Source organism: Erythrolamprus reginae, chromosome 8 (assembly GCF_031021105.1).
Source record: "Erythrolamprus reginae isolate rEryReg1 chromosome 8, rEryReg1.hap1, whole genome shotgun sequence".
Classification (NCBI taxonomy): domain Eukaryota; kingdom Metazoa; phylum Chordata; class Lepidosauria; order Squamata; family Dipsadidae; genus Erythrolamprus; species Erythrolamprus reginae.
The window spans coordinates 10,480,595-10,495,248 of NC_091957.1; the positions used below are offsets into that span (position 1 = coordinate 10,480,595).

General features: G+C 43.0%; 1 protein-coding gene across 2 annotated transcripts in view; it reads right to left on the reverse strand.

Annotated features, from left to right (window-relative positions):
• CERCAM (cerebral endothelial cell adhesion molecule) overlaps window positions 1–12,580 on the reverse strand; it is a 22,647-nt gene extending 10,067 nt beyond the window's left edge. Inside the window, exons 1-9 of one of the 2 annotated variants that reach the window (XM_070758803.1) lie at window positions 12,306–12,580; window positions 8,678–8,788; window positions 5,871–5,988; window positions 5,408–5,542; window positions 4,531–4,735; window positions 3,284–3,403; window positions 1,774–1,850; window positions 1,560–1,666; window positions 1–6 (exon numbers count right to left, since the gene is read on the reverse strand). The exon at window positions 1–6 is cut by the window's left edge and continues 127 nt beyond it. In XM_070758803.1, coding sequence (XP_070614904.1) covers window positions 1–6; window positions 1,560–1,666; window positions 1,774–1,850; window positions 3,284–3,403; window positions 4,531–4,735; window positions 5,408–5,542; window positions 5,871–5,988; window positions 8,678–8,788; window positions 12,306–12,553 — 1,127 coding nt within the window. In that variant the 5' untranslated portion in view covers window positions 12,554–12,580. The remainder of the gene's footprint in view (window positions 7–1,559; window positions 1,667–1,773; window positions 1,851–3,283; window positions 3,404–4,530; window positions 4,736–5,407; window positions 5,543–5,870; window positions 5,989–8,677; window positions 8,789–12,305) is intronic. The other variant, XM_070758804.1, reaches the window with a different exon arrangement.
• Between the last annotated feature and the right edge of the window lie 2,074 nt (window positions 12,581–14,654).

The window sequence follows — 14,654 nt, forward strand, 5'->3', positions numbered from 1 at the left end:
AGGGCTCTGACAGAGAAAAAGAGAGAGAGAGAGAAAATTAAAACATTAGTAGTAAGATAAATAAGTGCACTGTCCCAGTCCTACTGTTCTATTGTCTTCTACCATTACTTTTCATCATTACTTTTCTAATGTTTTATTTATACAAATTACCATACTATAATTGTGTGACGAATATAAATAAAATAAATGAGTAGACTAACTATGAGATTAAAAGAAAAAGAAGATATGGACTATCATCAAATTTGGGACAAATGGTATAAATGGTTAGATAAAAGGAAGAAAACTTAATAAAATAGGTAGTATAGAGATGTTAAACTTTGAGAACTCGCGGAGATGGTAGAATACAGGGTGCGTTCCAAAAGTAATGCAATTATTTTTTGAAAACGTAATTTATTGAACAGATTTGCACAAACACTTAACATTCTTCAAAGTACTGTCCTTGGGCCTCTACACATTTTTTCCAGCAACACTGCGAAGTCTGCTGGGGTGACGTCAGGATTATGGGTGTGGGTGCAGCGTTGGCACCTGGTATTTGGCCAGGAACTCGCAGACTTGTAGCGCGTTGTGGCAAGGCGTGTTTTTCATCCATAGAAGAGATCCAATCAGCCGTGATGAAGACTTTACGAGAGGTCCCCGAAGACACCTTCCAGGGTGCGTACTGGTCACGGCAGAATCGCTGGAAAAAAATGTGTAGAGGCCCAAGGACAATACTTTGAAGAATTTTAAGTGTTTGTGCAAATCTGTTCAATAAATTACTTTTTAAAAAAATAATTGCATTACTTTTGGAACGCATCCTTATAATGAGTGAGAAAATGGTAACCTAGTATAGAAGAAAATTCTAACAGACAAGGGTGTAATGAACTAATTATAGTATAAAGTATTTAGTAACAATAAATTGAAGAGGAAATATAAAATAACTATATAAGACTGATTATGAAATGTAAATGCGTAAAACGATATGGGTAAGTGCATAAAATTTGATAAGAAACAATCAAGACAGTTAGGAGAGAAATAAGATATTTCTCTCTTTTTAAATGGTGTTGTTTCTGGGGGGGGGTTGGGTTTTTTTGTATACTTTTTTGGGTCTCTTTTTGTCGACTTGGCTTGCCTGTTATTACTACCATTATTATGATTATATATATATATTGTAAATTATTTTTGTAAATACATTACGTATGTATCTTTTTTAAAAAAAATAAAATTTATTAAAATAAAAATAAATAAATAAACATACTATTAATATTTACTACTAATATTAGTAGCAGTAAATATTAATAATAAGAATTGGGGGGAAGGGGGAAAATGAGCCAGATTTAACCCAAATCAGAGATAATTGTGCCTTTTGGTGAGATCTGGAGACATTTGGGAAGGCAAATCTGCGCCCTGAACCACTCTTAAGGATAGACTGGTACTGTAAGTGGAGGCTTTCCTTGTAGACAAAAGCTTTTGACCAAGCTTGGCCTGGTGATCGGTCTCTTTGATCGCCACTCTAAAGTGGCTCTCTTGGAAGGGCGGCCCAAGCCTGAGATTGAAAAAAGACAACACAACCCATCAGCCACCTTCCGTCTACGGCGTCGATCACCAAGGGGTCTATTTCCAGTTCGTAGAGAGCCTCCAGCATGCGTTGGCGCCGGTCCGGGCGTCGGGCCAGGTTGATGAGAAATACCTGTGAGAAAAGGGGAATGATGAGGCGCCTAGGGGGTCTTTAGAGGGCATCTAGTTGAACCCGTCCCACCCCGCGCAGACAAACCAGCTTGCCATTCTTTCCCTCACCTCATCAAAGCCGATCTTGGTGGGATGTTTTGGGGGGACGTAGAGGTGCCTGGAACGGGCCATGGGAGGCCCATCGACTGCAAGGGCGGGAAAAGAGACCAAGAGGAAATCATCACCTTTTTAAAGTTTTAAATTTGTTCTTCTCTTTTTTTTCTTTCTTAGAAAGCTTGACAAGGAAGGAAGCAGGGAGGGAGGGAGGGAGGGAGGGAAGGAAGGAAGGAGGGAGGGAAGGAAAGAAGGAGGAAAGGCAGGCAGGCAGAGAGGAAGGAAGGAAGGAAGGAAGGAAGGAAGGAAGGAAGGAAGGAAGGAAGGAAGGAAGGAAGGAAGGAAAGGATAAATAAGGAAAGGAATGGAGGAGATCAGCACACCGGTAGTGAAATTTGCACTGTGAGTTCAGCTTCTGTTCTCCTGCATGAATGCGTGTTTTTGCTTCTGTGCATGCCTTCTACCCACCTGGCCTATCCCAGGGATGTTTAAATTAAGTTCCTGTGGATTGACCAACCAGGTCTGCTGGAAGTTTGTTCCAAGCCTCTACTACTCTTTCAGTAAAATAATATTTTCTCACGCTGCTTCTGATCTTTCCCCCAACTAAGCTCAGGTTGTGTCCCCCCTGTTTTCTTGTGTTCACTTTCCTATTAAAAACACTTCACTCCTGAACCTTATTTAACCCTTTAACCTATTTAAATGTTTCGATCATGTCCCCCCCTTTCCCTTCTGTCCTCCAGACTATACAGATTGAGTTCATTAAGTCTTTCCTGATAGGTTTTATGCTTAAGATCTTCCACCATTTTTGTAGCCCGGCTTTGGACCCGTTCAATTTTATCAATATCTTTTTGTAGGTGAGGTCTCCAGAACTGAACACAGTATTCCAAATGTGATCTCACCAGCATTCTATACAGCGGGATCACAATCTCCCTCTTCCTGCTTGTTATACCTCTATCTATGCAGCCAAGCATTCTACTCGCTTTCCCTACCGTCTGACCGCACTGTTCACCCATTTTGAGACTGTCAGAAATCACGACCCCCTAAATCCTTCTCTTCTGAAGTTTTTGCTAACACAGAACTGCCAATGCAATACTCAGACTGAGGATTCCTTTTCCCCAAGTGCATTATTTTACATTTGGAAACATTAAACTGCCCTTTCCATTGCTTTGACCACTCATCTAGTAAAGCTAAATCATTTGCCATATTGCAGACGCCTCCAGGAATATCAACCCTATTGCATACTTTGGAGTCATTGGCAAATAGGCAAACTTTCCCTATCAAACCTTCCCCTATGTCACTCAAAACATATTAAAAAGAATAGGACCCAGAATAGATCCTTGTGGCACACCACTTGTAACCAGGCTCTGCTTAGAACTGCCAATACAATACTCAGATTGAGGATTTTTGCCCAAGTGCATTATTTTACATTTGGAAACATGAAACTGCCCTTTCCATTGCTTTGACCACTCATCTAGTAAAGTGACCACTTATTTTGGGGGCGAGGCAAGGGTGCCCTGCTACCCACCGATGGCCTCCAGGATGAGATGCACAAACTGGACCCCTTCCTCTTCCAGCGTCTGATGGGCCCCCATCGGCACGTTGATGTAACCGAATCTCTCCTGGTTGCACACAAACATCTCGGCTCCTGCATGGAGGAAAAACTCTTCTGACCCAACTGCCCAAACACAACAAAGCCTTCTGATCTCACTGCAGGAAATCAATGCCTTTTTTTTCTCCCCCCCCCCTTCTTTTCTACACTTCTCCCTTCCCCTTTTCCCTTCCCCTGTTTTTGCTATGATTTGCTTTGGTATTGAGTGTACAGCGGTACCTCTACCTAAGAAAGCCTCTACTTATGAACTTTTCTAGATAAGAACCGTGTGTTCAAGATTTTTTTTTGCCTCTTCTCAAGAACCAATTTCCACTTACAAACCCGAGCCTCTGAAACTGTAACTGGAAAAGGCGGGGAGAAGCCTCCATGGGGCCTCTCTAGGAATCTCCTGGGAGGAAACAGGGCCGGAAAAGGCGGGGAGAAGCCTTCATGGGGCCTCTCTAGGAATCTCCTGGGAGGAAACAGGGCCGGAAAAGGTGGGGAGAAGCCTCTGTGGGGCCTCTCTAGGAATCTCCTCGCCTTTTGTAAGCTCTTTAAAACCCACCTCTGTCGTCAGGCATGGGGGAATTGAGATTATTATTATTATTATTATTATTATTATTATTATTTATTAGATTTGTATGCCGTCCCTCCTCCGTAGACTCGGATATTCCTTCCCCCTAGGCCTATACAATTTATGCATGGTATGTTTGTGTGTATGTTTGGTTTTTAATAAGGGTTTTTAGTTATTTTAAATATTAGATTTGTTATATGCTGTTTTTTTTAAATTATTGTTGTTAGCTGCCCCGAATCTACGGAGAGGGGCGGCATACAAATCTAATAAATAAATAAACAAACTAACTAACTAACTAACAAATAGACAAACAAACAAACAAACAAACAAACAAACCAAATCTCCTGGGAGGAAACAGGGCCTCCACCCTCCCTGTGGTTTCCCCAATCGAACGCATTATTTGCTTTTACATTGATTCCTATGGGAAAAAATGCTTCTTCTTACAAACTTTTCTACTTAAGAACCTGGTCACCGAATGAATTCAGTTCGTAAGTAGAGGCACCACTCTTTGTGATATTATCAACGAAGAAAAACTAAGTAATAAATGCATAGTAAAACCCTCCCAAAAAACCACAGATTATTCTCCGCCGTCCCACTGTCTTGTCTTTACCTGCAACTTGGCAAGAGTAGGCAAAGACATTGATATCATCAAAATGCCAAGGGTAGGCAGGGTGAGGGGGGTAGAAGGCCAGGTGGGCTGTGTCGTTCTTCTGCAGATCGATCAAAAACATTGCGAAGACCATGGGCACAGCGAAACACCCAAGACGCTGGCGGTTCTTGGTAGGGAAGTAGTCTGCCGTCCGCTGATAATAACCCTGGCAAGAACAAGATCCCTTAAATCCAGAAACCCGGGCCATATATTGACCCACCCAATGCCACCAAACCCAATATAGATGAGATTAAGCCCAATTGTTTTGCCTTTCTGATCAGAAAGAGGAAGTGCTCGGCTTAGGACCGTGAGCCCAAAATATCTGTGGCGAGACAGTTGACGTATAAAGAGGGAGTGAGGGAAGGAAGGAAGGTAAGAAGGAAGGAAGGGAGGGAGATGAGATTGAGAAGAAAGAAAGAAAGGAGATGAAATTGAGAAGAAGAAAAGGAAGGAAGGAATAAAAGAGATGAGTGAGAAGAAAGAAAGGAAGGAAGGAAGGAGATGAGATTGAGAAGGAAGGAAGGAAGATGAGATTGAGAAGAAAGGAAGGAAGGAAGGAGATTAAGAAGAAAGAAAGAAAGGAAGGAAGGAAGGAAGGAGATGAGATTGAGAAGAAAGAAAAAAGGAAGGAATGAAAGAGGGAGGGAGGGAGGAAAGAGATGAGTGAGAAGAAAGGAAGGAAGGAAGGAAGGAAGGAAAGAGATGAAATTGGGAAGGAAGGAAGGAAGATAGATAGATAGATAGATAGATAGATAGATAGATAGATAGATAGATAGATAGATAGATAGATAGATGCAGGCATGCAGACACCCCTCATGTAACTACCCTGCCTGCTCACCTCCGGGCTGATCCCACACCAGAAGTTAGAATAATACGTTTGAGAATCCATCATTGGGGCGACGACCGATTTGTTTTGCGCAATGAGGAACTTCAGCGTTTGGTTGTTGGTCAGGATGCTGTCCGTGTCGGCAAACTGGGGGCGAAAGATACATACCAGCTCAAAAAATAAATAAAGGGAACCCTTAAACAACACAATATAACTCCAAGTCAATCAAACTTCTGTGAAATCAAACCATCCACTTAGGAAGCAACGCTGATTGACCATCCATTTCACAGGCTGTTGGGCACATCCAACTTTGTACAGAACAAAGTATTCAATGAGAATATTTCATTCATTCAGATCTAGGATGTGTTATTTGAGTGTTCCCTTTATTTTATTTTTTTGAGCAGTGTATATAAATCAAGGGCTGAGCCTCCCACCCCTTGGTCTTTGGCTGAATGTAGCTCGTGGTCAGATTTACCAAAATGTAAGCGGCTTCTTGAGATCGAGCGAAAACCAGGGCTTCCTGCTTGAGCCTCATCATCTGTTCAAAACGCAGCTCTGTCCAGTCTTTGGGTCCCAGTTCGTCGGGATAAGTTCTAAAAATAAGGGGGGAAAAGAAGTTGGGCGAAAGAGACAGACGGGGCCGGCCATCCGTTGCAAACTTTTTTTATCAGGTTTCTCTAAAGCAGTGTTTCCCAACCTTGGCAACTTGAAGATATCTGGACTTCAACTCCCAGAATTCCCCAGCCAGCATTCACTGGCTGGGGAATTTTGGGAGTTGAAGTCCAAATATCTTCAAGTTGCCAAGGTTGGGAAACACTGATCTAAAGCATAAAAATCCACATATTTTTTTTTTTGGCCAAGGAAGAATTACAAATATTTTGCCTCTGGGGGGTGATAGAGAAGAGAGAAGAAGAAAATTTGGATATTTTTTTTAAAAAACATTGTGTGGAATTTTTCTGTGCATCCATTTTGGGAAGTTTACAGCTTAACACTAAAAGGGAAGAAACAGAATACAGTGATCCCCCGAGTTTCGCGATCTCAATCTTTGCGAAACGCTATATCGCGATTTTTCCACCCGATGACGTCACTCCTTTCCTTTCTCATCTTTCTTTCTCTCTCTCTTTCTCTATCTTGCTTCTTCCTCTCTCACACTCTCTTCCTCCCTCTCTCATCTCTTTCTTTCCTTCTCTCTCTTTCTCTATCTCTCCCCCTCTTGCTCTCGAGCGGCAAGCGAGCAGCCGGGGGCGGGCGGGTGAACGGGCAAGCGGCAAGTGGCAAGCGAGCGGCTGGGTGGGCGGGTGATGGGCAAGTGGCAAACGAGCAGCCGGGCGGGCCGGTGAATGGGCAAGCGGCAAGTGGCAAGCGAGCGGCTGGGTGGGCGGGTGACGGGCAAGCGGCAAGCGGCAAGCGATCTTGGGGTTTCCCCTTTGCCTGGGCGGCGGGAAGACCCAGGGAAGGTTCCTTCGGCCGCCCAGCAGCTGATCTGCTCTGCAGTGCGGCAGCAGCGAGGAGCCGAAGATGGGGTTTCCCCTTTGCCTGGGCAATGGGGAAACCCCATCTTCGGCTCCTCGCTGCTGCCGCGCTGCGGAGCAGATCAGCTGCTGGGCGGCCGAAGGAACCTTCCCTGGGTGCCGCCCGCCGCCCACGCAAACTCCACCATCTGCGCATGTGCGGCCATGAAAAAAAGGGCACGCATGCGCAGATGGTGTTTTTACTTCCGCAACCCTACATCGCGAAAAATCGATTATCGCGAGGGGTCTTGGAACGGAACCCTCGCGATACTCGAGGGATCACTGTACTTTTTTAAAAACATGGGACTTGTTTTACCGATGCCTAACTAACAGAGGTTAGAAACTATACTGCTCAAAATAAGTAAAGGGAATACTCAAAGAAAACATCCTAGATCTGAATGAATGAAATATTCTCATTGAATACTTGGTTCTGTACAAAGTTGAAGGTGCACAACAGCAGGTGAAATGGATTGTCAATCAGAGTTGCTTCCTAAATGGGACAGTTTGATTTCACAGAAGTTGGATTTACTTGGAATTATATTGTGCTGTTTAAGTGTTCCCTTTATTATTATTTTTATATGTATACTGAAAAGATTAAGGGAATGATTAGTTTTATATAATGAAAGTTTTTCTAGTATGGGAAAGCTAATGGCATTATTACTATTTGCTTATTATTAATGATATGTATATTATGATTACTATTATGCTTATTGTCCTTTTGTTGTTCAAAACATTGTACTCAGACAACACACTGTTCATATAGTTTTTTTATGTTTATTAAAGAAAAATGTATCAGGCAGACAGACAGACAGACAGATAGACAGGCAGACAGACAGATAGATCTAAATCTACCTATCTATCTATTTATCTATCTATTAATCTATCATGTATAGAGAGAGAGAGAGAGAAAGATGGATGGATAGACAGAATGAGAGAGAGAGAGAGAGATACAGTAGATAGATAGATATAGATAAATACAGTAGATAGATAGAGATAGACAGATAGATAGATAGATAGATACAGTAGATAGATAGAGAGAGAGAGAGAGAGAGAGAGAGAGAGATAAATACAGTAGATAGATAGAGATAGATAGATAGATAGATAGATAGATAGATAGATAGATAGATAGATACAGTAGATAGATAGATAGAGAGAGAGAGATAAATACAGTAGATAGATAGAGATAGATAGATAGATAGATAGATAGAGATAGATAGATAGATAGATAAATACAGTAGATAGATAGATAGATAGAGAGAGAGAGAGAGAGAGAGATAGATAGATAGATAGATAGATAGGTAGGTAGGTAGATAAATAGATAGATAGATACAGATAGATAAATACAGTAGATAGATAGAGATAGATAGATAGATAGATAGATAGATACAGTAGATAGATAGATAGATAGATAGATAGATAGATAGATAGATAGATAGATAGATAGATAGATAGATAGATAAAGAGAGAGGAGAGAGAGAGAGAGAGATAAATACAGTAGATAGAGATAGATAGAGATAGATAGATAGATAGATAGATAGATAGATATAGATAGATAGATAGATAGATAGATAGATACAGTAGATAGATAGATAGATAGATAGATAGATAGATAGATAGATAGATAGATAGATAGATAGATAGAATTAGATAGATAGATAGATTGATCATTAGATCTATAGACCAACAGAAGACAGGCAGATAGACAGATAGAGGAAAGTTTAGAAAGAGGCACTCAGTTCAAGGAAGGGTCGGTTTCAAGGCCTCAACATACCTGGGCTCTTCCACTGATCTCCACACAATGGACGGGTAATGTTTTTCCACTGCACCAAGCCATTCCTGCAGCATTTGCGTCGTGTTGTCTATGTTGTGATCTGTGGCGCACCTGGAAAGGGAGTGGAGGAGGGAGAAGAGTTTCCGGTTGCTCCCCAAAGCTGTGGGTCCAAAGCTCTGTGTTCAAATCCACCCGTTTGTGATTTAAAAATTAAAAAAACCAGGCAGCCTCGGGTCAAAATAAGCACAAAATAATACAAGACGTATTAAGGTGCCGGAGAGTATTTTTTTAGCCAGATGAATACCAGGTAAGTGTTCTGTCGGGCTCTCGGGTAGACTCCTCCCAAAAATTCACAGGTACAAATTTCAGACACACACACGTTTGAAAATTCAAAACAATGTTCTTTATATTGAAAATTCACTTAAACCAAGCCCTCTTTTGGTATAGCAAAGAGCACTCGTCTCCAAACAAACTGGTAATTTGTACAAGTCCCTTATCAGTTCTGTGATACTTAGCTTGCAGCTGTGGGGCAATTCACAATCCTTCTTCTTTCACAAAGTGAAACACACTTTGCTCTGGTTTAGTTTCAAAGCGGAGAAAAATCACAAAAAGTCAAAGTCAGTAAAGCAGTCACGAAACACAACGATCAGATAATCCTCCACAATGGCCAAACCCACAGGCTGCTATTTATAGCAGCCTCACTAAGTACCACAGCCCCACCCAACCACAGGTGGCCTCATTTTCTTTGATAATAATCTCTCAGTTGTTGCTGTCTATGCATCGCTCTCTGCATGCGTGGCTGTATCATTAACTCTTGTTCTGAATCCAAGGAGGAGCTAGATAATTGATCTCCTTCTGAGCTGTCTGCCCCACTCTCCTCCTCCCTGTCACTCATGTCTTCTTGGTCAGAGGAGCCTTCATCATCAGATTCCAACCGGAGGCAAAACAGGCCTGCAGCATGTGGATGTCTCCCCCACATCCACAGTCCTTGGGGCAGGAGCAGGGCCAGAGCTAACCACAACAGTAAGCAGATTTCCCCCTTATTTTCCTCCCCAAAAACTAAGGTGCATATGGTATGAGTTCCTTATAATTGGAATTCTGCACCTCCAAATTCTGCTCATTTTTTCCCCCCCTCTTCTCCACCCAGGCTAGAAAATCGGCAGAAGGCCGGCGCTGTCGCAAGCCAAGATGTTCCTTGGCTCAGCCAGTTCTCTGAAATTACATGTTTACTTTCCAAGCGCCTCTCAAGCTGCGTTGGGTTATGCCAACACATCAACGCCGAACATATTCCTAGCACGTGGCACGTCCATTCGGTTGGGATCTGTGCTTTGTTGCTTTGACTAAGCAACTGGCCACCCTTGAGCGAAGGGAGTGCACAGCCAAGCAAAATACTCTCTAATTGCAGGGTAATGGGAATTATGAAGTCAGAAGAGGGAAACGGGGAGGAGAGGAAATTAAGAATCCCTGTGGGCGAATGGGGCGAAAAGAGGGGGGAGTTGGGGAATAATGGGAGTTGTAATCCAGGTCCTGCGGAGGCGGCTGAACTGGAAGATGGGCCTTCTACAGAAAAGTAGGAGAGAAATTGCCTTGGGAAGAGGCCGAGGGAGAACAAGAACCAGATGTTGAAGCAAGAAGAGAAAACAGAATAAAAAGAGGGAGGGAGGAAGGAGAAGGAAGGAAGGAAGGAAGGAAGGAAAAAATGGATGAAAGGGAGGGAGGGAGGAGAGGGAGAAAGGGGAAGGAGAGAGGAAGAAAAAGGGAAAGAAAGGAGAAGGAGAAAAGGAAGGGAAGGAGACAGGGAGGGAGGGAAGGAAGGGAAGGAGGGAGGGATGGGAGGAAGGAGAGGGAGAAAGAGAAGGGAGGAAGGAAGGAAGAAAAAGGGAAAGGAAGAAGAAAGTAGAGGAAAGGAAGGGAAGGAGACGGAAGGAAGGAAAGAAGGAAGGAAGGAAAGAAGGATGGAAGAAATGGGAGGGAGGGAGGGAGAAAGGAAGGAAATGGGAGGGAGGGAGGATAGGGAGAAAGAGGAGGGGAAGGAAAAGAGAAAGGAAGAGAGGAAGGAGAAGGGAAGGAGGGAAGGAAGGAAGGAAGGAAGGAAGGAAAGAAAGAAAGAACAAGGGGGAAAAAAGACATTACTCTACAACAGACTCCAAATCTTGGATTCTGACTTTCTGGAACTGCCCCGCGACATCCTGAAACTGCCTGCATGGCTTTAACAGATCCCACAGATGGGGAAAAGCTCATCTCTTCTTTATTTAAAAACCACCCACCGTTCTCATTACATGGCTGGACTTGGGCTATTCCAGGAGTTCCTAAAAAAAGAACAACAAACCGGTTTTGTTTTGGTTTTGTTGGCCAGGGAGAAACTTTGAAAGCAATCTTTTGCCCTCGGCCAGCCACCCAGGAGAGACAGGTGAGCTGTTGGAGGGACAGGATCCCAGGTGAGATGAGAGATCACCTGCTCAGTCAATTTATAAATAAACTGAAATAAATTCTTCAAGGGGGAATGAATTTATTTGCAGCCTCTGGTTTCCTCAAGAGCCTTAGGCATGTTCTAAACCAGGCGTCTTTAAACTTTAAGCATTGGAAGACTTCAATTCCCATAGCCCATAAAATCATCTGCTACAATGTCCTTCCTGTCAACGACTACTTCAGCTTCACCCACAACGCAGGAGCACACAATAGATGCAAACTCAAAGTAAACAGCAGCAAACTTGACAGCAGGAAATACAACAATTGAGTAGCTGATGCCAGGAACTCACTACCTGACTGTAGTTACATCTCCAACCCCCCAAAACTTTACCCTTAGACTATCCACTGTTGACCTCTCCCAATTACTAAGAGGTCGGTAAGGGGCATGGATAAGTGCAACAGAGTGCCTTTCGTCCCCTATCCTAATGTTTCTCTCTTACTAGTACCCATATCATGTATATAAACAGCATTATATCTGTGCATACTACCAATGCTTACTTGACATTAATAAAAATAAACAAAACTCTTATGCAACCAGAGTTGAAATCCCAGGTTTAGAAAGCTTAGCACCACTTGTCACCTTAAACACGACCTAAACACAGCCCATCAAATCATCTGCTGCAATGTCCTTCCTGTCAACGACTATTTCAGCTTCAACCACAACAACGCACGAGTACACAACCGATTCAAACTCAAAGTAAACTGCCCCAGACTCCACTGCGGGAAATACGACTTTATTAACGGAGGAGTTGATGCATGGAACTCACTGCCTGACTTTGTGATTTCTTCCCCAAACCCCCAAAATTTTAACCTTGGGCTCTCCACTGTTGACCTCTCCCGAAGAGGTCAGTAAGGGGTGTGCATAAGTGCCCCAGCGTGCCTTCCGTCCCCCTGTCCTAATGCTTCTCTCTTACTAGTATCATGTATGTAAACATTGTTATATTTTTGTATACCACCAAAAGATACTTGGCAAAACAAAGAAATAAAATGTCCAACCCAGCCCAGATTCCCCCTCCCCAAACTCAGTTCCAGAAACCCCATAGCCAACTCTGGGGCGAGGCGAGAGACCCCCTCCCCTTCCAGCTAAGGGAAGGGTGGTGTCGGTGTTTTGCAAGGAACCCCCCCCCCCTCTGCAAACACACACACAGAGACCACTCACCAAATGGAGATGCGCTCCGCTGGGTAATCCAGGCGGTCCAGGGCGCCCAGGAAATGGGGCAGAGAGTGCTGGGCATTGCGGGCCAGGAGGGCGACCACCACGGTGGGCAGCTTCTCCTCCTCCTCTTCCTCTTCTTCCTCCCCCTCCCTGGCCGGGAGTCCCCCTCCCTCCTCGGTGGGAGAAGGGACCCCCAGACCCAAAAGGAGGAGCGCCAGGGCGCACCGGAGCAAAACGACGGGCGGAGGCATCGCGGCTGCCACGGAGGAGGAGGAAGAGGAGGGGGCGCGGGGGGGCAGAGGAGGGAGCAGAGGAGGGGGAGGAGCCAGGGGGAGGGGCGGGGTCAGAAAAGTGGAGGGTGGGCTTGAATCTGTTCCCCGGAAGCTGCTTCCCCCACATCTGGGGGTGCTACCCACCGCCCCTCAATCGTCCCCCAGGCTAGACCCGTGTGAACGCGTCCTGAGTCCGTTTGGAGTTGGGCGGCTTATAAATCTAATAAAATCAAAGAGAGAGAAAGAGAAAGAGAAAGGGAATGAATATGGAAGATAGATAGATAGATAGATAGATAGATAGATAGATAGATAGATAGATAGATAGATAGATAGATAGATAGATAGATAGATAGATGAGAGATGGATGGATGGATAGATAGATAGACAGACAGATAGACAGATAGAAGATAGATAGATAGATAGATAGATAGATAGATAGATACATAGAAAGAAGATAGATAGATAGATAGATACATAGAAAGAAGATAGATAGATAGATAGATAGATAGATAGATAGATAGATAGATGAGAGATGGATGGATAGATAGATAGACAGACAGATAGACAGAAGATAGATAGATAGATAGATAGATACATAGAAAGAAGATAGATAGATAGATAGATAGATAGATAGATAGATAGATAGATAGATAGATAGATAGATGAGAGATGGATGGATAGATAGACAGACAGATAGACAGATAGAAGATAGATAGATAGAAGATAGACAGATAGATAGATAGATAGATAGATAGATAGATAGATAGATAGATAGATGAGAGATGGATGGATGGATAGATAGACAGACAGATAGACAGATAGAAGATAGATAGATAGAAGATAGATAGATAGATAGATAGATAGATAGAAAGAAGATAGATAGATAGATAGATAGATAGATAGATGAGAGATGGATGGATAGATAGACAGACAGATAGACAGATAGAAGATAGATAGATAGAAGATAGACAGATAGATAGATAGATAGATAGATAGATAGATAGATAGATAGATAGATAGATAGATAGATGAGAGATGGATGGATGGATAGATAGACAGACAGATAGACAGATAGAAGATAGATAGATAGAAGATAGATAGATAGATAGATAGATAGATAGAAGATAGATAGATAGATAGATAGATAGATAGATAGATAGATAGATAGATAGATAGATAGAATACCTATCTTATATTGGCAATTCTGTGCCAGCAAAATCTTCAGAAGAGAAAGATTTAGAGGTAGTGATTTCTGACAGTTTCAAAATGGGTGAACAGTGCAGTCAGGCAGCAGGGAAAGCAAGTAGAATACTTGGCTGCATAGCAAGACATATAACAAGCAGGAAGAGAGAGATTGTGATCCTGCTGTATAGAGTGCTGGTGAAACCCCATGTTGGAAATTCTTCAGCATAAAACTTATCAGGAAAGACTTTCTCTCTCTCTCTCTCTCCCCCCCCCCCCCCAACCTTTGTTCAGTTGCGGCACTGTTTGAGGCTGCATTAACAGAGAGATAGAATCAAGATCACATGATTCCACTTTATAAGACCTTGTTAAAGCTACACTTGGAATCCTACATCCAGTTTTGGTCACCACGATGCAAAAGGGATGTTGAGACTCTAGAAAGAGTGCAGAAAAGAGCAACCAAGATGATTAGGAGGTAGGAGGCTAAAGAGTTGTAGGAACTGGGCATGGCCAGTTTAATGAAAAGAAGGACCAGGGGAGACATTATAGAAGTCTTTCAATATCTCAGGAGTTGCCACAAAGAAGGAGGAGTCAACCTATCCTCCAAAGCACCTGAGGGTAGAACAAGAAGCAATGGGTGGAAACCAAACAAGGAGAGAAATAACTTAGAACTAAGGAGAAATTTCCTGACAGTCAGAACAGTTGATCAGTGGAACAGTTTGCTTCCAGAAGATGTGAATGCCCCAACATTGGATATTTTAAAGATTTTGGATAACCATTTGACTGAAGTGGTGTAGGGTTTCTTGCCTAAGCAGAAGACCTCCAAAATCCCTCCAAACTCGTTTCTATTTATTCACAAAACCAGTAATACACAGCAAATGAGATTGTTATGCTGGAT